Source organism: Marmota marmota, unplaced genomic scaffold, assembly GCF_001458135.2.
Source record: "Marmota marmota marmota unplaced genomic scaffold, marMar, whole genome shotgun sequence".
Lineage (NCBI taxonomy): Eukaryota > Metazoa > Chordata > Mammalia > Rodentia > Sciuridae > Marmota > Marmota marmota.
This window is the reverse complement of record NW_026000026.1, coordinates 79839926-79864706: the sequence shown is the minus strand read 5'-3', so window position 1 is coordinate 79864706 and position 24781 is coordinate 79839926. Positions and strand designations below refer to the sequence as shown.

Below are 24781 nucleotides of genomic sequence, written 5' to 3'. Positions count from 1 at the left end.
TTTGAGTGGCAAGGCTTATAGCAGTTCTTTCTACATCCAGCATGTTAATAACCACAGTGCAAGCCAGACCACAGCTACCAAACCTGAATGAATGAGAGAAGTCTCTGTAGATCTCCCTCATATTCTGACCCTCACCTGCCTACTCACCTCTTTTAACCCGATGTTCCTCTTCACTGGCTCTACTCCATGCTCCCCAGAATTTTTAGCTGGTCATTCCTTTCAGTCTGCCTCCTTTTCCCCTTGTCACTATCAAGGATTAAATGTTCATTTCCCAGCCTTTATTGCAGTAATGGTTGGACATACTCCCTATTTCTGGTCAGCAGAACTTGAACAGAAGTGTACTGAGGGCTTCTGGGAAAGTTTTTCTGATTAAACTAGACATTCAAGGGGAAATTCCTTTCCTGTCTCTTAATGTGGTTGTATGAGGATATGATGCCTGGAGGCACAGCAGCCTCTTGTAAACATGAGGGGACACATTGGCAGAGGACGAAAGTCAAAATACTGTGGGTAATCAAGTAAAGAGGTGTAAGGAACATGGGCTCTGGACAGCATCACTGAGATGATGAATTTACTAACCTTGTTCTCATCATTTAAGCCACTTTTAATAAGGTGAATTTTACTTGCAATGGAAGGGGTCTTGCTAGATAAGAATGAGAAGCTGGTCTTTCCAGCCAGACCAGCTGGGATTGACTTCTGGCTCTACTGGTGGTAATCATGTGTCTTCTTCTAAGCTGTTTTTCATCTGTGAGATGGTTAATTAATTATGGCCACCTCTTGAGTTGTTACAGAGGCTTTAGTGAGATGATGTAGAAGGTCCTCAGCATAGACCTGGACACGTTGTTGGTGCTTAATACTTAATTACTTTTGATAGCAGAAGCTTATTTGTGGTTGGAGCAACCTCTGCTAACTTGAAGTACCCTGCATTTTGCAGAAAACAATCTGGATACCATTGATCTCATCAAATATTCCCATTTTACAGAAGAGAAATCAAGGCCAAACAAGTGACTGCTCTTTAGGTTTATTTATTTTGAAAAAAAAATGTGCATGGTTTAGCCTTTTCCCATGTCAGTCATTTCCACTCACGCTGGAAACCACAGAGAACACGGGTCTGGGTTGCAATGATGTGCTTTTATGGGAAACAAAAATATTCAACAACAATAACAAAAGCCCTTCAGTCTCGCAAGTTGTTAACCAGTGATAATGAGGCAGTTTCAATGATTGTGTCTGGCTGGGGACATTTCTCACGGGTCAGGAACATTGAAAGATGTTGGCCAAGAAGAGAAGTTGCAGGGAGATTTGACATCTTAAACCAGAGTACATTCGACTTCCCTTCTGGTCTCTCCACCCTATTACCCTTTTAACTCGCAGTTTACAGAGATCCTTCCAGATTTTACTCAGATGCAGTCTCTTCCAGAAAGCTCTCCTTGGTCTGCACCAACTGCATCTGGCTCTTCAGTAATGTCACACTTTCTCAAGCCTTCTCTCACTTTCTGCCTTATATTCCTTATGTTTGGGTGCACGTCTCATGTTGCCCACTCTTATTAGGCGTGCCTCTGAGATGGGGCCCGCATTGATTCATCCCAGCACCCCTCTCCCCCATTCAGTGCTCAGTATTCAGCAGGTACTCAGTGAGGGTTGTTGGATGGACTTTAGTTTGACATTTGCCTCATTGCATTACCAGCCACTTGAGAGTCACAGTTGTCACCTCCACTTCTTCATCCTTCCTCCATGATCTCAAGATGGTCTGAAACAACATATCTCCAAGGAGGAACAGTGCCCATCCCCCAAACATGGCCAATTCAGGGTTGAAAGTTTGGCAAGAGGATGAGAAAAGGGTAAGCTTTCACCCCTGTTCCAGTGGCAGGAAAGGCAGGCCCCTGGGACAATCTGGATGACCGTGAGCAGTGTTGGCCAACACCTCATTTTGGAATCTTGTAAGAAGTCATGCTCTGGAAGTTTCCTCCATGAGACCTGGCCAACTTTGCAGTGGGACCTGGGATTGGTGTGGGGGTCTAATATGGTTGCCCAGTGGCCCAGGCCAAGAGCCTTTCTCTGGGGTGAGGCCTATTCTCCCTGTAGAGGGTGGTGAGAGCTGTCTCTCTGGTTGTTGGGTTGGAGCTGTGGGGGGAACGTTAGCCCTGTGGTAGGTAGGTCATCAGGCACATAGACTGTAATAAGGCTGAAGAATACAGGCTGCAACAATCGGCCTCTCCTAGGAAGGGGGAAGCGTCAGGAGGTGCTGGGAGCAGTGAGGGAGAGAGGAGGGTCAGAGGTCCCACAGCTTGGATTTGGCAGGTGCCTGGCTCCATTTCCTGTTCCCAGCTCCCTCTCCTCTCCTCTGTTCCTCCAAGTCCAGGCCAGGCAAAGAGGCCAGTTGGAGGTGGTGGAGGGAAGGGAGCACCTTTTTTCTTTTTCTACCTTTGAATCCTAGATTTGGACAAGGGAGTGATCAGGATTAAGGGCAGAGGAGGAGGGTTGGTGAGCTGAGGAGAGGCCAGGGCCCTGTCCACTTCTGTCCACAGGTGTAACGAGTGGATCTGGGGCTCACGCTTCTAACTGCACCACCCTGAGAGCAAAGAGCTCCAAATTGGAGGTGTGGAGAAAATTTTTCACGAGACCTTGAAGGTGCTCGATGATTTGGGGAGATCACTGTGGATCCTCCCATAGAAGGGCCCCTAAGGGGCCAAGGGTGTGTGAGAACTGCAAGGTCAAAATGAGCCCTGGAGACTCAGGAGAGGGCCAAGAAGCAGAGAGCAGAGAGACTCCTTCAGGCACCTTTTGAACAGAGTTGGACCTTGGGGGACTCACTTTGGGACAGATGTTTCAGTATAAAAAGGATCCCCAGCAAAAGGACGGGGTCCCTTCAAATCCCTTCCCGGATCCCACAGCACATAGAAAAGAGAAGTAAGGAGCATAAAAATACCTTAATGATGTGGCTTGCCTGACAGTACAGAAAAGCAAGTCTCACAGAGGCAGCGTGTCCCGTCACACAGGGGGATGACACCGCGCTTCAGGATAGAGATTTTACATAATCTTTATATAAATGCATCTATATGTATAGAGCCTCTGCCTAGAAGAGCCGGGCTTGCTTCTTGAGTTCGTTCCTCTTCCAGAGGGCTAGCCGCTCAAACTCTGAGATGGTCATGCCAAAGACTTGGTAGAACTCTTCTTGGGACAGGTGGCGCTGAAGGAGGAGGAAAGGAGGGAGAGAAAACAGCATGAGGACAGGAGGTGTGGGCTGCGGGGGGTGGGTGGGCACGGCAGTGGTCTCTGCGTTTCCTCTGAGTGCCTTCTGCCTGGCACTAGGTTCCATCCGGGAAGTGTGCAAGAACTGTGTTGAGCGGAGGAATGTGGAAATGAATGTTTCCCTGGAGGGGCTTCTGGAGCTGATCTTGACAGTGGCTTGTTTGAATAAGGATGTGAGTGGTGTCCATATGTGGCTTTTTGTGGGTAGGTCCCTTTAGTGTCCCTCCTCTTTCTTTCACGGTATTGATTTGTCTGTCCTGTTTTACTCTAGTGAATGCTGAAAAATAGTTTGTATATGAGGAAGTTTTCTTCTCTGTTTCTTCCATAGTAAAGACTCAGGGAAATGGTAATTCAGCCTCATTTATTCTTTTTCTATTGGAGGGTGGTGATTGCTACTGATTCTCTAATTCATATTCTCTACTGTGTTCAAATTTTTTTTTTTTATGAGACACAATATAAAGGAATGGTAGCCTTGTCCCCAAGTAAAGCGTCCATAAGTAGGACACACTGAAAGGAGACAAAGGCTTCTCTTTCCATCACTAAGGTCCAACTGGAGTCTTCCCCTTCCCTTGAGTCCTCAGAGCCCCTAACAGCCCTGTGCATGTGACATTCACCACAGACTTTAAGGCAAAAACATTTAGAGCATGGCTTTTAAAGCCAGGTGGACATAGGTGTGTGACCTTGGACCTCAGCCTCAATTCCTCCTCTGGAAAACGGGAGCATCATAGCACCTACCTCATTGGTACCACCAGGGTAAATGAGAGGACATAGGTATGTGCTCAGCACAGGGCCACCATATGGGAAGTGCTCCATCATGGCTCACCCTCACTACCGCAAATACCCATCACATAGTGCAATCTGGTCCCCATTTCCTTTGATTTCATCTCTGCTTCATCTTCTCTTCTGTGCTCATGTGACCCCAGCCACACTCAGCCTTGCTCCTGCATTAGCCTTGGTACTGAATGTTCCCTCTGCTCAGAATGCTCTTCTGTCTCATGAGAGCCTGGCTAATTCCCTCCCCTACTTTGAGCCCTTGTTCAAATGTTACATGGTCCATGAGACCTCCCCTGATCTCCTTTTACCTTCTTCCTTAGCCTTTACGGACTTCTTTCTAATGCACTACAGCATTTATTGTTTGTGTTCTTTAGTATCTGTCTTCTCACGTAAGAATGCAAGCTCCAAGAACGCAGTCTGTTTTGCTCACCAATATATTGCAAGCACCTAGAATAATATTTGGTGTCTATACTAGATTTTTCATATTTTTTGGATGTATGAGTATTTGTACTATGAGTCCCTTGAGGACAGAGTCAGGGATTTCCTTCTATAGGCTGCTCCCTGAACTGGGGCAATGGCTGAGGCAGTGTTTCTAGCCCAGTGATTTCAAATCTACATTACTTGAAGCTTTTAAAAAATACCAATGCCTGAGTTCCTTCCTGAGATTGCAGTTTCATTGGTCTAGGGTGGGGACCATGGATTGATTTTGATGCTCAAGAAAGACTGAACTTCTCTGGGCCCAGGCTTCTGGGGAGCTGCGATGTTGCGTCCCTTCCTTCGGCTTCACTGAGTAGCCCTGGGAGCTGTCCCCTTCAGCACTGGCAGATGCTCACTTCTGGAGAGGAAGGAGACCCATGAGGAGAATCTCTCCTATTCTCAGGCTGCTGACCCAGCCGGCTAGAGCTGGAAGGGCCCACTTGCATTTCCCTCCTCTGCCTGTACCCTGAATGAATTCTTGAGCATCAGGTCAAGGGTGGTTCATATACTCTTCTGGAAGAGCTTGAGCCTCCTCTTTTAGAAGCCCGCCTCAATTCCACAAATATTTCCTGACATCTCTCCCAACCCCAGGTTCTGTGGTAGAAGACAAGACAATCTTTGCCCCTTGGAAGATCAGGGTCAGGCAGAGGAAATGGGTAAGTCGATGATGTAATAAAAGGAGAATGAGAAGAACTGAGTCCACCCCTGGCCACAGGCTAAGGGAGGCTGGAGGAACAGATGAGTGACCCACCCTGCAGGAGGACTACAGGAGGGCATGGGGTATTGAGATCACAAGTGTGGAGCCCTGAGGAGAGAGAAGGTTCACAGCCTGGGAAGGTCACTCTAGGGAGAGGGAAGAAGAGGGAGAGGCAGGGAGAAGCATGTCAAGGGAGAGGGTGAAGCATGCCCCAGACCATAGGAGACCAGTGGCTGGCACTCCACATCAAGCAAACTGCACTGCTTGAACGCCCGACACCATGCCCAGGCCACGGTGACTGTGCCTTTATCTATACTGATGCTAGTCCTCGTGGTGCTTCCTTCCCTCTCTCCATCCAAATCCTACCCACCTTCCAAGTCCATCCAAATCCTCCCTGTTTCAGCCTGTGTCTCACAAACTAGTCCTCTCTGATAAGCAGCAAACTAACCTCTACCAGGTACTGAATATTCATTTGGTCATCAGACTCTGTGCCAAGGGCTTTATGTGTACTGTTTATTGATCATTTATTTCTACCCCCCTCACTGTGCAAGGAGAAAACTAAAGTTTAATGAGGTTGTGGCTTGGCTACGCCTGCCCACCTAGTGATGGCAGGAGCAGTGTGGACCCGGGGGGTTTTCACTCTGGACTTATTTATGCAGTGCCGCTTCCCTGACTTTCCCCATCACAAGCACTAGCTTTATGTACAGCTCTGAGACTGCGGGCCCCTTGAGGGTGGGGCCCAAATCTATCTCTTCTCCTGTGTCTGGTGTTTGCAAAATGTCAGCACCAGGTGAGGGCATGCTGCTGCCGAGCATCTGAAGTGTCATTTGGGCTGAAGAGGAGGCTGCACACAGCAGCATGGATGGAGGAAACTGCTCCAATCTATGGGGCCTTAAAGCCATGTATTGTCTGTTCTCTGTCTGGAGCTGGATTGGACCAGCCAACTTTGGATCCCTTCAGACTCAAAGGCTCCTGTTCAGTTTACTGGACTTACCTCCAAGCGTGTCCGGTCCACATCCTTGGGCAGTCGGTTTCTCCCTCTTGTGGTCACCAGCAGCAGTTCATAGGGATAGATCTAAGGAGAAAGGTAGGAGGTGTTTCCAGCTTGGGAGAGGCGGGTGGGCCTGTCTCTTTCAGCAATACTTTGTGTCTGGGCTCCTTCCTCTAGCCAGAAAGGGTCAGTGATTAAGTCTGGAGGAAGGGCTGGGCCTGCCCTTCTTTGAGTTGCCTGTCAATCTTAAGGTATCTTCTCCCAAAATGTAAGTCCCAACAGCATCCCCTAAAATTGCCAGGGACAAGATTAGTGGCATTTGGCATTAGTGTGAGCACAGTCTCCTGAATTTAAGTGTCTAATATTTGGTGGTCTGGTAATCCACCAGTCTTTGAGGACCAGGGAGATAGTCTAATCAGTTGTCAGAAGACCTAGGGCAGGATTCAGGGATGGTGGACTAAGGGGGGACAGGGAATGTTAGTATCAAAATGACCCAGGGGTGATTCATCTATGTTCCCTTCCCTGAATAGAGACAGTGCTGTCATCCTCTTGCTGGTCCCCAAGGTACTGGCTCCAAGCATCAGGAGACCCCCAGGGTCTATGTGTCCTTTACCTTGTACTCTGCAGAGAGAAAAGACATGCACAGAGTAGGATCCACAACTCTTGCTTTGCATTACCACAGTGGCCTCTGCCTCAGTCTCCTGGGAGGTCTGGCCTCCACACATGCCTTGCTCGTGACCATCCAGATATCTTGTCCTTGCTGAATTCATCATGGAGGATATAGTCAGGTCTAGTATGACCATGGAAGGTGGCTGAAGATAGGGCTGAGCTCATTTTGTGTTGGTTTTAAGGGGAAAAGAGCTTTTGAGATATTTAGAATAGAAATAAGAAGAATGTGAGACTGGGAAGCATGTGGGAGGGATCTTCCCTTTGCTGGGGGAATCCTTCAAGGTTTTGATGTGCCTGCTCGGAGCTGCTGGTGGAGGTTGGTGTGGGAGCTTCCCTGACAAAGGGCGTGAAGCTCATGGAATTTTTTTTCCTGGGAACCATGTGTATTTGGCTCTGAGTGTTTCCCTCCACCAGGGCTGGCAGGCGGCTTTAGCTCAGCAGGACAGGGAGATCAGCATTCTGTGATGGCTCTGGGAACCCAGATGGGACAGATGGCCTGGAGATCACCCAAGGCCAGGGAATTGAGAGGATGAAGGAAGAGCAGGGCAAAGGAGGCAGTGGAAGTGGAAGGGAGTGGAAACTTGGGGTTTGGACAGAGCCCAGCATGGGGACAGAATCTGTAGGAGTTGTTTGCCAAAGGTCAAGCAGCAGCTATGAGCAGTGCATCCGGAGTCCCTGGGAAGTCCCAGGAGGGACCTCCTCCTGCAACCCCAGTGAACGTGCTTACCTCGCATGCCCCAGTTGACTGCGTTCATGCTGTCGTAGTGGAAGAGGTCTGCGCTGGGAGTCTGCAGGAGAGACAAAGCCAGGGCTGGCCTGAGCCTCCTGGAAGCACTCGCCCATCTCAGGACATGTACCAGGGAGCGGGTGGGGCACAGGGCCATCTCAGCAGTCCCCATCTCCAGTCAAGGGAACTGAGCTTGCTGCTAGCTTCTGGTGCCTATTCCTAGCACACAGTAGGCACTGAATATATACTCAATATATATCCATTCATTTGGTGAATTTCATCTTGTGCTTTCTTTCATTGGTCTATGAGGTCTTTCCTTACAACCCTATTGAGAATTCCAAGTTGCCCCCTTGATAAGCTCTCAATCTTATTCTGCTCCTCTCTTTTATTTTTTGTGGTGCCCATGATTGAACCCAGTGCCTTGTGCATGCGAGGCAAGCACTCTACCAACTGAGCTATATCCCTAGCCCTTCATCTTTTTCAAAAATAGCACTGTCTTCTAACATTCTATATGATCGGACTTGTTTCCTATTTACTTCCTACTTTCTGTTGTCCCTAGAAGAATATAAGCTCCGAGGGGCAGAGGTCTTTGTTCTGTTGTGTTACAAGCATCCTGAATTGTACCTGGTGCATAGAAGACGCTTTCAATAAACCTCTGCTGAATGAAGGAGTGTCTAGCCTCTGGTGCGTGGAGGACAGCGTGCGTAGCAGGCAGGGGTTCTCAACACCAGCCACTGCTCTGTAGCAATGCTCTCGTCATTTTTGTGTGCTCCACCCCACAATAGTCTCCTAATGGATCTAGGGTTTCCATTTCTGCCCATCTGTAGTCTCCATTCCACACATTGGGCAGAGGGATCCTTTGGATCTCAGTACATCCATTGAACTCTGAAGTCCTTACTTGGTGTACAAGGCCCTAATGAGGTTCCTGCCTGGCTTCACCGCCTTATTCCCTCCATCCTGGTCATGTGGTTCAGGACCACTTTGCCATCCCTACTCAAGGACTTAGACGTTGTACTTCCTTGCATCTGGATGGCTCTTGCAGGTCACCAGGTGATGAGGTTCTCTCTCCACACTCAAGCCTTTGTCTGAATTCACCTCCTCTCTGACTTCCCTTCTCTATTCCATGGCTCTGTTTTCCACCCTAGTACTTCCAACAACCTGATATCATGTCACACATTTTCTTGTTCATTGTTTAGGTACCAACTAGAATATGAGTTCCATAGGAGCAGCAGCTGCTTTCAGTACAGGATCTCCAGTACCTGAAACAGTGCCCGAGACTTAGTGGGTGCTCAATAATTCAACATCTATCCCAAAGTTCCTGTCCTTGGCTCCTGTAACTTGTTTAGTTTCACAGCCTCCAGATCCATCCTATTGCTAACAAGACAAGTTTTTATTCCCTTGCAGACTTTAAGCCAGTTCACTACTTCTATGAAGTTTTTATGTCACAGGCTCTAGAGCTCATGTAACTCAGAAGACTACGTGCTGTATTGGGGCACAGCAGTCAGGTATGGGTTGCAGATTTAGTTGGTCTGGCTCCATGACTGCTGGGTGTGAGCTTGGGCCAGTCACCTCAGCCCTCTGCCTCCATTCCTGCATCTACAAAATATAGTCAATACTAGTAACCCCCTTCTCTGGGAAGTGAAGGTCACATGAATAGGTGCTGGTAAAGTTCAGTGTCCAGCACAGGATTCTTGCTCAATAAGTACAAGTTTTCCCTGGTCTCTCTCATGGAGCCTCCTTTCACACAGGGGTCATAATTGAGGTATGCAAGTCTTTGCCATTGGGTCCCTTCACTGGGTTCACTTCTAGCCCCAAGATTTTCCCTCCAGTCTCACTCAAAAGCAGCTGCCAGAATAATGGCCTGGTGGTGGGATCTGGGGGTGGTCCCACGCCCCAGCAGAGCCCCTCTTACCCTGCGCAGCCCATTTCTCCTGTAGGCAGGCAGAGAGGCAGATTTGGAGATAAGAGGATCTGAAAAGAAGGATCCAGAACAATTACCAGGAGCTCTAAACTAGGGGTCACTACTCTCCTTGGAGACATTTGGTTATAAATGGCCAGTATTACCCATAACCCAATGGGAAGGGGTAGGAGCCAGAGGCCCCCATTTTTCCTGATGCCCTCCAGACCTGCAACTTGACCCCGTTCCCTGCAGAATTCTAGGCCCACCAGAGACAACTACTCACACCCATTTCTGGCCTTAACCTATACACATCTATCCTATGATGAACCCATCTGTCCAGTCCACAGGTAGCTCTGGTCAAAGGCCTGGAAATTGGAGTTGAGCTCAGAAGCAGAGGGAAGGCTCCCAGGTGGGTGGAAGAGGTGCTCTTTCTTCCTCTTTGGAAGCTGTTGGGCATGGCAGCCTTGGTTCTAGAACCCCAAGTGGAGCCTTGCTATCTCACAACTATGGTGGGGTCAGCTCTTTGAGATCTGGACTGTGCCGAGACATCTACACTGTACAGCCAGCAGAGATCTGGGAGACTGCAGCCATCTTGACAGTACCCTCACAGGATACCACGAACTGAAAGCAGGGCAGGTAGAACATACCACTGTCAGCCAGGTAGTGTGAACGAGGAGCTGCAAGAAAGAAAAGCTGGAGGTCAGGGTTCATGGGGACAGACAGACATGATAGAGAGAGTTCCTGGGGACAAGGACACAAGGCTTCTGTACTTAGCCACCTGGCTGGTGGAGAGGAAGGGCCTTCTTAGCAACTCCATTACTACTGGTCAGTTTCCAATGGTGGTGCCTGCTTCCCCCCGCATCCCCCCAGCTCCTAGTCCAGCACCTGGTGTGGTGCAGATGATCTGGGATGCTTGTTGCACAGATGTGGTTGAACAGAAGTGATTTTGTGTGTGTGTGTGTGTGTGTGTGTGTGTGGAGTTGGGGAAGGAACCCAGGGCCTTGCACATGCTAGGCACACACTCTATTCACTAAGTGTGAATTTTGAGCAGCCTGGGTACACTGCATAGGGCTTAGAGCTGGGGATTGAAAATAGTGGTCAGATTGTGAAAATGGGCTCATCTATTCATCCTGCCATTAATAGACACCTAATTTTACACAAGTTACTTAATAATGCTTTGGTTTTCTCAACTGTAAAGTGGGAGTGACAGTGTCTCCTCTATAGGGCTTCTGTGAAGAATATATGACATAACACAGTAGGGAACTCAGCACAGTGCCTGGGGCATACTAACAGGCCCTACAACTGGCTTTACCATCACCACCACTGCCATCTTTAATCTCACCAAGCTCAAGGTGTAGTAAGGCAAAGAGGGAAAAGCTCATGGCCTTAGGGTCCCTCCAACTTAGGTCTGATCTTTGCTCAGTCACTTATTGGCTTTTTGACCTTGGCAAGTGACTTCACCTCAGTTTTCTCATCTATAAAATGAGTGATAACAATCTTGAGGTTGCAGGGATTCTCGAGGATCAGGAATGATAATGTGTCTGTGTATAATAAACAATACCTATTGTTGTCCATCATGTATTGATGTGAGATGGTATTTCCGGGTAGGACTGGGTCCCACAGGGGTAAGAAAAGGAGGAGGGGGCTGGGGATGTGGCTCAAGTGGTAGCCCGCCCGCCTGGTATGCGTGCGGCCCAGGTTCGATCCTCAGCACCACATACAAACAAAGATGTTGTGTCCGCCAAAAACTAAAAAATAAATACTAAAGTTCTCTCTCTCTCTTTAAAAAAAAAAAGAAAAGGAGGAGGCAGACAGAGCACGTGTGCCTGTCCAGGAACAGGGAGGAGCTTGCAGTGACAGAATCTCAAAGTCAAGTGCTTGAGTGAAGCCTCTGTTTGTATATCTCTAAGTGATGGGAGGCCCAGCACCTCAGCAAACGGGCTTTGAGCCCCTCAGGCTACAGTGTTGGAATTTTTTCTTTACATTGAAGGTATTTTTCTTTACATTGAACCCAACAGAATGTCACAGCTTCAGATGGCCCAAAGAAGTGGGATGACTGCTCAGGGCAGAGGATGGACTCATTGGTGTCCCATCCAGTCCCTTATTAAGTCTGTGTTCTAGACCTGAGGAGGCTCTCAGAGGAGACACCTGAGATGGAGGAAAGTGTGTGGGGGGGTCTGGGGTTCACTTTCACAGGCAACTTCTCCTTATCCCTTTGTTAGCCCAGGGGATTGAGTTTGGGGCTGGTTGTGTTCCGACAAAGCTTTCAGGAATGGGACCTCATGGAGAAAGCTCCATCACTTACAAACTCATTGATCTTGCACAGGTTGCTGAAGGTTTCTGTGCCTGGGTCCCCTGCCTGTAGCATGTGGGGGCGCCTACTGCTCAGTGGTCTGGGAGGAAGAAGGGGGCACTTGGACGGTGCCTCACAGGGTGCCTGGCTCAAAGTGAACAGCTGGCAGGCATTGGCTCTCCAGGAGTGCTTACAGCCATTGAGGGACATCTCGTAGCCAGCTGTGTGCAGGGCCTCCCGGCTGCTGGTGGAGCTCCGGGGAGGGGTCCAGGGATCGGCGTAGGAGCTCGACCGGGCCTTCATCTCCTCCTTAAGAATCAGACGGCCAATCCCACTCTGGAGCTGGGGTGGGGAGGAGCAGGATGAAGTTAGAAGAGAGCAGATGACCCTGGGAAGGGCTGACTCACTGGGACCTTTATGGGGGAACCTCTGTCATTTTTGCCTTCCCAGCATTCCTCCCTCCTTACAGTACCCACATTTCCTTTGGACTTCATCTCTCTTCTACAAATAGTCCTGAGGCCTGGGTGAGGCTCTGGAGGTTGCATAAAAAAGCAGGTTTGGCCATGACAGGATCACATTGCCCTTGTCCCAGCAGTTGGTTCAAAGATAGGGAGATAGCCATCTTTTTTTTTTTTTAAATTGAGGTAGAAATCATATAACTTAAAATTAACCATTCTGAAGTAAAACCATCCCTCAGTATCCACAGGGGATTGATTCCAGGTCTATCCCTACTTCATACCAAAATCCTCAGATGCTCAAGTCTTATGTAAAATGGTGTGGTATTTTCATATAACCTATGCACATCTTCCTGTAGATTTCAATCTCTAGGTTACCTTTCTAGATGTTTTTGCAATATTTTCGAGGTTCGCCCACATTGTTGCATGTGTCAATACTTCATTCTTTCTAACAGCTGAATAATATTCCATTGCATGGATCTGCCACATTTTGTTTATCCATTTGTGAGTTAGACCTTGGGGTTGTTTCCACCTTTCAGCTATTTTGAATAGTACTGGCATGAACACATACGTACATACATTTGTTTTAGTCCTTATTTTCAATTCTAATGGGTATTTACCAGAAGTATAATTGCTGGACCCTGTGATAATTCTATATTTAGCTTTTTGGGGAACCATCAAACTTTTCCACAGTGGCTGGACCATCTTATGTTCCCACCAGCCAGCTGGGAGAGCCGCTGGCACCCATTTGCCACTATAAGAAGAGGACCAGTCTGAACATGAAACAAATACAGAGGCGAGCCCCCCAGGCAAAGAGAGAGACAGCTTCCCTATGACATTTTTTTTTTTGAACAGCTGGATCTGGTCATATCTGAAGCTAATCCTACCATTTTATTTTTCAGCTATGCAAAATTAGGCATTTCTTTTTTCTATTGTAAGTAAGTTTGAATATTATTTCCATTCTTGCAAATGAAAAAAAAAATCCTCAGTAATATACCCTCTAAGCTTCTTATTTCAGTGATGCAGCCTGCTCACCTTGTGCATGCTGCGGTCAAAATCATCTTCCTCTCCTCCAGATGAGAACCTCCTGGCTCGGGGCACTGTCAAGATACAGATGGGATCAGCTCCATTCTGTGCTCCCCACTCAGCCTGCCCTGGCTTAAGCCATTGGGCCCTTCCTCCCTCCCTCTTTCCCTCCCTTCCTGGGATGAAATAGGCTCATCTAAGATACCTCCTGGGTGTGGTCTCTCTTGTCATTGCAACCTCTGAACACCTAATCTCTCATGGGTGCTTGTTCCTGTCCACCTTGGATTATACTATTTTTGTGTCTTGCCTCCTTTTCTAAATGGAGAATTCTCTGAGGGTAATGAAAGACTCACTTCTGAGCATCCATGAAGCCTTGCACAGAATGGGCATTTAATTAGTAAAGCCAGGTGTTGAATCTAAGCGACATAGATCAGTACTTGAAGACAATTTCTCCCCATACTTGAAAGGAATAACTCGGGATCTCTGATTCGGTGAGGAGGTGACCCAAGGACCAGGGTGCCCATGAGAGCCTTTTATCTTTCTATATCTTTTCTTTTTCCATTCCCACCATTTTTCACCCTACAGCCAAAGTGATCTCTCAAAAGCATGACTGTGATCATGTCACTGTTTTGAATAGCTTCTAACTAGCTTCTAACTAGGATGATAACCCACATCCTTTTCTCAACTCACAAGACCTGTGGAACATCTTCCCTCATTCCCCACTTGCTCTGGTCCCTTTCCAAGGTTAAGGTTAAGAGGGTAGCCTTTCCTTTCCTCCAGTAGAACTGGTCCTCCCCTCTCAGGTGTGGGCAGATGTCAGACAATCTGCACTCCCTGCTAACCTGCCCCCTGGTCACCCTTAGTGTGGCAACCTCTGCATCTGGCTAGACAGCTCGCCCCTACCATCAGCTCTCCTACCTCATGTTTGGGATCTATGTCTCCTCCACAAGGGCAGGAACCTGGTCTGTTTTGCTCCCCAGTGTATCCCTAGGGCCTGTGGCTGGCCCTTCATTCTTATTCGCATTGGTGGTGTGAAGAAGTGGGTGATTGTTCTGACCTCTTAAGTCCCTAGCACAGGTGATGGGCTCTGGCTTCAGGGTCCCATGGGGGTGCTACCTTTGGGGGACCCATGGTAGGTCCAGTACTCAGACTCTGCAGCATAGTAGGGGTCTGGCGAGTAGGCTGGGCTGTACTTGGAAGCCTGGCTGATGTCTTCACTTGTTTTGCTCTTGGTTGCTGTAGACAAATCACCTGCAAATGACCCAAGAGGAGCTGAAGTCAGTGTCCTGGCTGGGAATCTGTACCCTTTCCCTGTCTCTGCCAGGCATTAGCACATGGGATTGAGGCTACTTTGAAGTCAGAGATAGGAGGGTCTGGGACGTGGAGCATTGGAGATAGAAAAGCTCTGGTCCAACCTCTCCTTTTATGTTTGGGAATCTAAAGACTTGAGAGGGAAGGGGCTTGCTTAAGACCACACAGAAAGTTTGAACCAGATCTGGGCCAGACCCAGGCTCCTTGCAGCACAATTTGTGAACTCCCAGGTCTGCTCTTTAGTGAAGAGTAAAACTCAACAGGCTCCAGAGGAGTCCAGCCATTTCCTTTCTGGCCCCTCAGGAGTCTGCTTTCTTATGGATGTGAGCTACATCTAGACAGGAATCACAGGCAGGGCTGTGGTATATGTAGTGTGGGCAGCCTTCTACCGTCATCCTGTTCTTTTTTTTTTTTTGGTACCAAGGATTGAACTCAGGAGCACTCAACCCTTAAGCCACATCCCCAACCCTATTTTGTGTTTTATTTAGAGACAGGGTCTCATTGAGTTGCTTAGTGCCTCACCATTGCTGAAACTGGTTTTGAACTTGTGATCCTCCTGTCTCAGCCTCTTGAGTCCCTGGGATTACAGGCATGCACCATGGCACCCTGCCTATCATCCTGTTTAAGGAGGCTACAGGGCCCAAAGGACGGAGCACAAGACAGCAGCTCAGCAAAGTTGGGTTCTGGTCCTAACTCTTGCCACTTAGTTCAGGTACAACATGACACTGGGAAAATCCTACCCATCTCTGCCTCAGTTTCCTCATCTTTAATTGTTGAAATTGGTGCATTGACTCAGAAGCTCCAAGTTTCCTTTGGAAGTGAACCCACAATAGGAGTGACCCAAAAAACCCACTGTGCATGAATGCTTACATGGCAGTGACATTACGGTGGTCCAAAGACTGATGATTTGTTGACAAGGCAGAGAGAGAGAGGGATTGGGGAAACTAGTGTGATTCCACAACTGTTTCTCAGGGAGACCTATAGGGAAGCTTTTGGGACAAGCTCTGTGTTCTGTGGAGCCAGAGCAGCAGAGGTCCTGGGACAGGCTGACCTCCAGCAAGCTCATCTTGTGCACCTTTCTCCAGGAGTGCATGCTAAGGAGCTTTGGAATTCTCCTTTGACTTGGGTCCTGGGAAGTCCCTCCTGGCAACCACATTTTGTTATTTCACCACCCTGTCCCTATGCAGCCACCTCTACCCTGGAGTTTTCCTAGGTCTGTGCCTCTGTTACTGCTCAGAGCCAACCTGGAAAATCCTACCAAGTCTGAGAAGCTTGGGACCTGTAGGCTTTTTTGCATATAAAGCCAAGTCACCTTTGTTGGGGCTGGTGCCTTCCTGTGGCCGCTTGGGGGCACATAGCATGTCCTTCACAGTCGCATGTACACATGTACATGCTTCCAGAATCGCTATGGGGGTGCTATGGCCCCCACTGAAACTGAGGATGTTTGTCGAAATTGCAGGGTCTTTAGCACCCAGAGCCACTATTTATACTTGTCCTGACCCCTCCACCAGGTGGTTAGTTCAGACTCTGGTACAGGACTGCTCCACATACCTTCAAGCTTGTCCAAGTCTGTGCTCCCTCTGTTACGGGCTAGACCCACAGCAGGAAAGGGTACCTAGGGTGGCAGCTGCTCTTCCACATTGGCAAAGGGAGGGATATGCTTATTCAGCTGAGGTCAATAAAGGCTTTTGCAAAATGAACAGGAGGTTTCTATGGTGAATGACTTGGTGGTTCTCATACCAAGCATAGGCAGGAATCATGGATGAACCCAATTTAGTGCATTTCTTGGGCATCCTTAGTATTTCTAATTAGGGAATCTGTCATAGAAGGGGCTAGGGAATCGGCCATTGTTTAATAAGTCTCAAAGGAGCAAATGGTCCATAGGCCATTCTTTAATAAACAGTAAAGGAATGAATGAATGAAAGAAGTAAAGGATTCTCTACTCTTTTCTCATCTATGTGCCCTTTTAGGGTCTTCATCTGATTTCAGGATGACTGAGACATCTTAGAACAGTTGTTCCCCAGCAGGACTAAGCAACAGAATCACCAAATAAATTGCTATAATTACAAAATTTCAATTCAGTAAGTCTAGGGAGGTGTTGAAGAATCTGTATGAATCTCATGTGACTCTAGTAAACATTTTTAATATCAATGCCTTGGAGTATAACTCTTCCAGGGGCACATGCATTTTATAAGAATTACCCTGATCATGGGACTTAAAACACCAGACAGCAGGTAAAGGGGGTTGGAGAGGTGGTGGGAAAGAATTTAGGGGACATGAGGCCTTCCTTTCTCTTTTGAATGACACAAAACTCCTTTACAATGTCACCCTGAGTGATTTGGGGTTAGCAAGAAGAAGGACCAAGCTGTGTCCTTGCATCCTATTGCTCCTGGTGGCCCGTGCAGAGCAACTGCACAGAGGGTTAACCTCCTCCCTCTCCTTGTCTGGCCAAGCCCTGTCTGCCTCTGACCATACCATGCCGTTTGTAGATCGGGGGTTTCCGGTAGATGTTACTTTCTCCAGCTGCCAGACAGACCAGGAAGGGACAGGGGGAGGAGAGAGAAAGAGACAGGGGAGGAGACAGCACTTGGTCAGTTGATTTCAGAAGACAGAGACTGTCAGCAACCTTTTCCAAGGGGCCACCATCTTTCCCCAGTAGACTTCCTCTTCCACAGTTGAACTTTCAACCTCACCCCAACAGGTACCAAGTAAGGTGGGGGGAGAGAGATGGATGGATACAAATGGTGCCAAAGAAGGGACGTGGGGCTGAATGGTGGGCATGCAGGGCGGAGTGCGTGCTCAGCAGATCCTCATGCAAGGAGTGTCCACTGCTCCTCCCAGTGGTCACACCTCAATCCATGTGAAAGTCTCTAGGATGCGTCAGCCAAATTTCAGCATTATCTTTCTGCCCCTTCCTCAAAACCAGACAGGATGGGACCACTCTGGGGCAGTTGAGAAAGGTGTAGGTAGATAAACCGGCAAGATGAATTCTTGTGGGGAAAGTGAGTGGCAAGTGAGAAACTGAGCTGAGTTGGGAGGCGGGATCTAGACCTGGCTCTGCTGTCCCTCGGGGAGATCTTGTCCTCCAAGTCCACACCCAGTGGCCTTCCTCTTACCTTATGGCCACCTTCAGGCAGAATGGCTTTATATGTGCCTTTCTGGCTGCCTGGGATGCTTCCCTGGGAATCTTCATAGGGCTTCTCCTTCTCATCTTTCAGCTTTAATGTCACCTCTTCCAAGAAGCCCTTTCTGATCACCCCATCTCGCCTAGCCTCCTCTACTCCAGTCTCATGATGCCCTGGTTTCTTTTTTTCTTTCTTTCTTTTTTTTTTAAATGTTCATAGCATCTATCATCACCTGAAATCATCCTTTTACTTATTTATTTATTCTTTTATGGTCTCTGTCCCCACATTAGAATATGCATTCCATGAAGGGAGGGTCGAGGCTGGGGGCCAGAAGCACAATTGCAACCTCAGGGTCCAAACAGTGCCTTGCTGCACAGGCAGAACAGCAGAGGTGCAGGGAAGCTAAGTTGCTGGCCCTGGGTCACCAGCTTACAAGCAGCAGGATTGGGATTCAGTCCCAAGAGCTTGGATGGAAGCAGCCTTTACCGCTATGTTACTGCTGCGCCCCCTCAGGCTCCCCCAAACACAGGCATTTCACACTAGCTCCCTGAGACTTTTCTTCCCTGGGATGCTCACTTGTGGTCCTGATCAAGGTTGGTTCTGTCAAGTAGGAGACAAATCCATGGGCATATTGGGGCTGGAGGGTGGGTTAGCATGGGTGACTGGTTAGGGAGGGTCCCCCAGGAACTGGCTTCTCCTCCATACCTGAACAGTGAGTGGACAGCTCAGGTGCCCCATGACCCCACAGAGCATGCACCCATGCTGGGAATGCCAGGCTGGCAGTGCCTACCTGGGATGTGAAAGTGCTTGGGAGCCTGGTAAGAGGTCGGAGTGGAGGACCTCACATCTAACTGGCTATGGTATGGAGAGCTCCGGCCACTCTCGGGCCCTGGAGCACGCAGGCAGTGGTCCCCAGAGAGAACAGAGGCACAGAGAAAACAGGCATTAGTGCAGTGGCAGTTTAGGAAGCGGTGAGGTGATGGCAGCGGGAATGGGGTGGCCTGGGCGACCCGGCGTGCTCAGCTCCGGAGTGGAAGAAGCATGAGCTCTCATGCATCGCATCTGCAGGAACGAGCTCGACCTGTTTCCTTGCTTGACCCCAAAGTCAGGTTTTGTGGGTTGTAAGAATCAACTCTACTGAGCTTCAGTAAGGTGTCTTCTTTGCTTAGCACCCCCAACCCGTCCTCCCTGGGCCCCTCCCTTACCTGCCCCTGTCTTTTATCCAGACACCAGCTGTACCCCTAGCCCTGGGTTGACTGTAGACACCCTGACTGGCTGGGGGCTGGGTGGGACTGGGCCCTTGGTGAGCCCTATTTCTAGTCTGGATCTGCCCCATGGATGGTAATGGGGCAGGCCAAATAGTGAGGTTGGAGGAGGCCTGTTCCATCCAGCAAGGGCCCTGGGCTTCCTGCCACTCCCTAGTCCTGGCAGCTCCTCACCCACCTCCTGCTGCTTCTCAGTGTCACATACCCCATCTTTCTCCTTGCCAGGAGCAGCTCAGGAACTCAGTCAGGCCTCGTTGGCCACCTGAGTGTCCAGAGGCTTCCAGAGGGTGTGCTATCAGGGAAATCTTGGGGAAGCCTGAGCTGTCTCTGAAGCCTTGCTCTTCCTCTCTCTTTGGGGACGCCCCACCATCTTACCTGAGCGGTAGTAGTGGTGAGGCGAGCGGGAGAAGGTGGGAGACATGCCCTGCCGGCTGTAAGTCGGGGAGTCAATGTATCCCGGGCTGGAGGCCCGTCTCTGCCGGAGGTCCAGGTTCTCATAGATGTCCTGGGGAAGGAGATGGTTTGTGAGCAAGGCTTGTGGTCCAAGAGTCCAGCAGGCAGGTGGGGCATGCCACAGACTCTGGGATTCTTGTGGTTCAGACACAAATAGGGAGACACCCCGTCGGAGCCACACACTCAGCCTGAGGAGGGCAGTGGAGAGTCATGCATCACTCCAAAGTCTAGACAGAAACATGAGTCAGTCCCAGGGATCACAGAGACTCAAGGGAGGTCATCTCTGGGGGCATATAAGTTCTCTGCCAACCTTTCCCATCATTATGCCCTGCCCTGGCTGGGGGAGCACCTTGGGTGAGGGATCAGGCCCCGTGGGGACCTGGTGAGGGGTGAAGTCAGGGCCCATTTTGGACAGCTTAAAGGACGCAAATACATAAAAGGTTTTCCTGACCTTTTGCATGTCAGTTTAATTACCTGGGAGTAGGGAGATAATGTTCCCAACGACTTAGAAGCGGAGAGGTTGAAGGCAGCCATGGACGAAGGAAGGGAAAGAAAGGAGGGCAAGAGGAAGGGACAGAGTATCGTTAAATGGTTCGGCAAAGAGAGGGCCTGCAGCTGCCCCTTGGCACCACTCTCTAGGAGGTAAGGAAACCTTGTGATCATGACCACCCCTTTTAAACATGGGAAAATAAAGGCCTAGGGAGGAATGAGGGGAGCTCAGGGCCACCCAGGACCTCTTGGGAAGGAAGAGGCTGGTTCTGACTTAGACCTAGCTTCCTCTGCTGCAGACTCAGAGCTTATTTTCATGACCCTTTCTTGTCTCCCTCCTGGCTTATGGCCCCTTTGTGTTTGAAGACCATGTCCAGGGAAGGGGATCCAAAAGTAAGACTGAGCAAGAGCCAGGCTGTGGTCATCAGTAAGAGAGCTGGGCGGGTGGGTGGATTGATCAGGGAAGTGCTCTCAGCTCTAGCAGGTCAGGGTCATGCTGGATGCCTGCCCAATGTTAACCAGCTTCTTAATTTCCAAGAAAACTCAGAAATGCAGCTTCTTATGTGAAATCTCCCAACATTTACATGTTGACAACTAATTTACATTTTTGAAAGATACTCTATGAGTGACTCAAAACATCTGGGGGCTGGCTGTAGCCCATGGGCTCTGGTTGGCCTTGTCTAACTTCAGGAGAATCAACTTATACAAACACTGAGTTCCTTTTTCCTGGTGCATTTCAGGGTCCAGAATACAGAGAACCTTAGCATTAGGCTCTTTAACCAAATGGAACCCCAGTCCCTTTTTGAGAGGTGGATTGCCTGAGGACATTAGCTAGTTGGTGGTGGAGCTGGGTCAGGAATTTGGGAACCTGTCCATCAGGCCAGTGCTCCTTTTGCCCATTGTAGTTCAGGAGGCCTGGGATGGGGTCAGAAATCTCCTGGGGTATAGATGGTCAGCGCCTTCTATGTGATGATCACCCTGCCTTCCCCAGAGAACTTTTTCTCATCTAGCAACCATGTAATGATTTCTAAAGCCATCCAATGCTGAGTCTTATTAAGTGTTCTCTTGCTTTGAGCACAGGGGCTATATGTCAAGTGCAAAAACAAGAGAATATACCTAACCGAAGAATATGAACTTCAGTGACCATTAAGCCTGGCCTCCCCTGGCCACTGGCAGGGGAGGAGAGTCATGGGCTGAGCAAAAGCAAAATTTCTCCAGTATAAGAAAACAAAAGCTCAAGTGATAAGTGGTCACAAGCTCTCAGCTTCCATGTTGGGTTTTACAGGGAGGGGTGAGGACTGGGAAGAATGGGGAGTCCATGTCCTGTCCATAGGGGGCGCTGCTACCTATCTCCAGATGGTGAAAATCCTAAATTTAATGTCTGATTTCCCAAGAATAATCAGAAAGCCATATATGTGGGTGAAATCTCTTGATTTTTAAATGTGAGCTATAAATTCCAGTTTTGAAGAGTCTACACTGGAGATCAACTTGTCTGTGATGAAATGGGATCGCGGTTCCTTCAACAGCCCCAGAGAGAAGGGCTGCATGCAATACCTCGCCATAGCCACATCTCTCCAGCATCTCGTCAGACGTGTATCTGGAATGAGGCTCGTAGGAAATGAGGTCGGGGCGTTGTACCTCGTAGATGGACTTAACCTTGGGGAGAGCTGCCAGGTCTTTGTAATTAAGGATCTCATTATCCACTTTAGCCTGGGGAAGAGGGAAATGAACAGGAAAGGAGTAGAAAGATAAGAGGGAAAAGTGAAAGAAAAGAGGAAACAAAAACGAGGTAAAGGAAGGACAAGTTCCACTAGTTTTCACTAAAAGCCAAATATTAGGATCTAATCAAAGAGCTGTAAAATGCTGGAATAAGAAAGGTCTTAGAGGCCATCCATTCCAACAGGGCTAACATTTATTGAGCACATATTGTTTGAGAGGCCCCGTGCTTTACAGGGATTATTTCCTCTAAATGTTATAAACCTCTGTGGAGCAAGTGTCAAAGTTGTTCCTATTTTCTGGGCTAGAAAAATTCCATAAATTACACCAATTAGCTAGTAGCTTTGAATTCAGTCTGATACACAACCTGGGTGACTGCCTTCTAACCCCACGCTGTGGGGACATCCCCATTCCCAGCCTCCACAAGAAGGAAGATGGTAAACACTAAAGTAATCATGACATTGAAACACTGGCTAGCAATTGGCAAGCACTTATTATGAGCCAGGCTCTAAGTTTCTTATGCAGATTAACTCAGTTAATTCATACAACTCACAACAGTAGACTTACGTTATCCTCATTTTGAATAAGGAAACAGAGGTGCAGAGAAATCAATGAACTTGCCAACTCCACACAGCCAATAAGTGGCAAAATCCAGCATTCGAACCCAGGTCGTCTCACCTGAGAGCCTGCCATTCCATGTGACCTCCCAGGACAGGGAGTTCACTATAGAGGGCTGCACCCAGAAAGCAGCTCCTTACAGTGAACTTGTACTTAACTTTTCCAGAGTTCAGAACTCTATAGGGCCACATGGATTGGAAGACAGTGTCTGCTTGCATGTGACAACCCATTTCTCATGGCTCCTGAAACCATGTCCTGAACCAGTCTACGTAGCTGTTTCCTCTTATGACCTGGTTTCTGCTCTGGTCAACTAGGATCTGTCTTTCTGGTAACTACTATGGTTTGGAATGTGCTGGGGTGAGGTAAATTAAGAGGGGGCTACTAGATAGAGAATCTAAGGAGAATGTAATATCCTTGTAATGTTCTGTCTAATACTTGGAGGTGCCAGACGAGCCAGACAGAGTCTCAGGACTATGATTACTCTAGAGAGTAGCAGCTTTCTAATTATCTTACAAACTTTGCTATTTTAAAAGCTTCTCAAGGCCCTTTCTCTGTTTATTTTATCCTTGGCCCATCCTACTATTATCTGGGCACCATGTTCCTCGCATTGTCCCTAAACTCTGTAGCCACTCTTCTTGCCTGTGTGTCCTGAGCCCATCTGCACCACAGCCTCTCCTGCTCAGGAGGTTTGGCAATGGGAGGAACCGGCAGCCTGGATCGTGAGTAGAGGGAGAGACTGGCCTACGAACTCCCCTTGCAACTTTCCTGCCTGGATGTGGGTTGAGCATGACTTCTGTCTGATGCTCTTCTTCACAGCTCTACCTCCTGCCAACTCTGCTAATGCTGTTCCTTTCCCTCGTGTCCTTGTTCCTGGGGTGGCAACAATATCCCACTGTTGCTGTCCTTGGATGCTTCCCTATTTCTTGTGGGTCCTTTTATCCAATTCCATGAAACTCTGCTCAGCTGAATTCTTCTGAGTTGTGCCATCTGATTTTTGCTAGAGATGGTGCAGACACCCACATGTCCATCAATTTTTGGGGGTGTGGGCAAGGGGAAGCTGCTTAGAGGAGTCTATTTGCTGAAGATGCCTTTGGTCCTGGGATATTAAGTCCTGACCTTGAGAGCTCTTGTCATTTTACAAACTCATCTTGATGAATAGTTAGTCATTTTGGCACTTTACTCCAAACCTCAAAATTACTAAATTTATATTTCTTCCTATAGCTGCTTTATTTACAGTGCTATAAATGAACCTTAGGTCTGGAGGCACAGTGATTGATTAGAGGCATCCTAACATAATTAGCCAGGAAGGAAGAGAATATGTGGGGCTGGCTGAAATCAAGCTACCCCAGGATGGTTCTAGAAGCCGGTGGGGAGTGGAACAAAATTTGAAAGTTTGAAAGAACTTGCCCATTCCAGGTTCACTGGTAATTCTATTTTAATATCAAAATATCAATTATCTCTGAAAGTTAAACCAACAGACCATCTTTCTATGTATTACTGCATATCCCTAATGTGGGCTGATAGATGCTTTGCCATGTTTAGAAAGGTCTGAGTTCAACATGGCTGATATGAAATGCACATGACAGAGCGTCTGGATGTGAGGCACCATGCGAGGTGAAAGGAGCACACAGAAGGTACGACTCGGATGTGAGGGGCAACTGATCTCAGCAATAAGCCTCCAGCTGGAAGGCAGGAGAGCAGGGTCCTAGTTGTCATTGATCATAAGGAAGCTGCTTATTATGGGGGCGATTCTAGTAGGCTTTCTCCAGAAAACCAAGGTGAACAACAGGGATCAACTTATTTCACCAGGGTTAATGAGACTCCTGGGTAACAGTTGGTGAGTAATGGCGTTCTAGTGCTGCAGATTCCTGAACCCTCACTTCCTGGAGACAGGCTCACACTTGTTAATGAAGGACCAAAACTGCCCACCAATTCTGCTATTGACTGGTCCCATTCATAGCACAGAAAATAGTCTGGGGATTATCTTGTTTCTTGTGCTGGACAAGAATCTTCAATGAGTAAAGTCTGTGATCAAAGTAGCCTGTCTTGGATTGGGGGTGCAGCTCAGTGATAGAGCACTTTCCTAGCATGTGTGAGGCTCTAGGTTTGATCCCCAACACCACAAAAAAAGAGAGTGGCTTGTCTTCTGTGTCGGCCACATGGTGGTATTGACTCATATTGACACTGAAGTCAATGGCTCCTATGTCTCTTTCTTCTTCTTCTTTTTTTTTTCATTTGACCAGAGGAAGAAAGGAAAGGAAATAGTTTCATCAATGGGCATTATCCTGGGATCAAAGAGGAAATTGGATATGGATTTAGAGTAATGACCTCATCATGGTGTCAGGACCCAACCCAAACTAGTGGATTGGGGGGCTGCATCTAGAGCTTCTCCCTGGGAGTGGGTCCCCTGCCCTTGACAACTCCACCCTCCCCACATTCCTTCTGGCTCCTTCGACTTGTGGAAGGCTGGTACAATGCAGGAGTTAACCAGAATGTTGTCTGCTGCTCATTTCAGTTCCCCTGGGCTCTGCCACGCTCACCTCCTTGGA

General features: G+C 48.4%; 1 protein-coding gene across 9 annotated transcripts in view; it reads right to left on the bottom strand.

Moving 5' to 3' along the window:
• Nucleotides 1-1002: 1002 nt before the first annotated feature.
• The window catches only part of Ablim3 (actin binding LIM protein family member 3), a 144487-nt gene continuing 120708 nt past the window's right edge, over nt 1003-24781 (bottom strand). For 3 of the 9 annotated variants that reach the window (XM_048811776.1, XM_048811770.1, XM_015485988.2), the window contains 14 exons: nt 21453-21608; nt 19884-19913; nt 19332-19461; nt 18482-18580; nt 17042-17089; nt 14372-14506; nt 13265-13329; nt 11969-12116; nt 10129-10158; nt 9494-9552; nt 7582-7642; nt 6799-6806; nt 6189-6269; nt 1003-3184 (listed from right to left, as the gene is read on the bottom strand). In XM_048811776.1, coding sequence (XP_048667733.1) covers nt 3071-3184; nt 6189-6269; nt 6799-6806; nt 7582-7642; nt 9494-9552; nt 10129-10158; nt 11969-12116; nt 13265-13329; nt 14372-14506; nt 17042-17089; nt 18482-18580; nt 19332-19461; nt 19884-19913; nt 21453-21608 — 1164 coding nt within the window. In that variant the 3' untranslated portion in view covers nt 1003-3070. The remainder of the gene's footprint in view (nt 3185-6188; nt 6270-6798; nt 6807-7581; nt 7643-9493; nt 9553-10128; nt 10159-11968; nt 12117-13264; nt 13330-14371; nt 14507-17041; nt 17090-18481; nt 18581-19331; nt 19462-19883; nt 19914-21452; nt 21609-24781) is intronic. The other 6 variants (XM_048811769.1, XM_048811773.1, XM_048811771.1 and 3 more) reach the window with 5 other exon arrangements.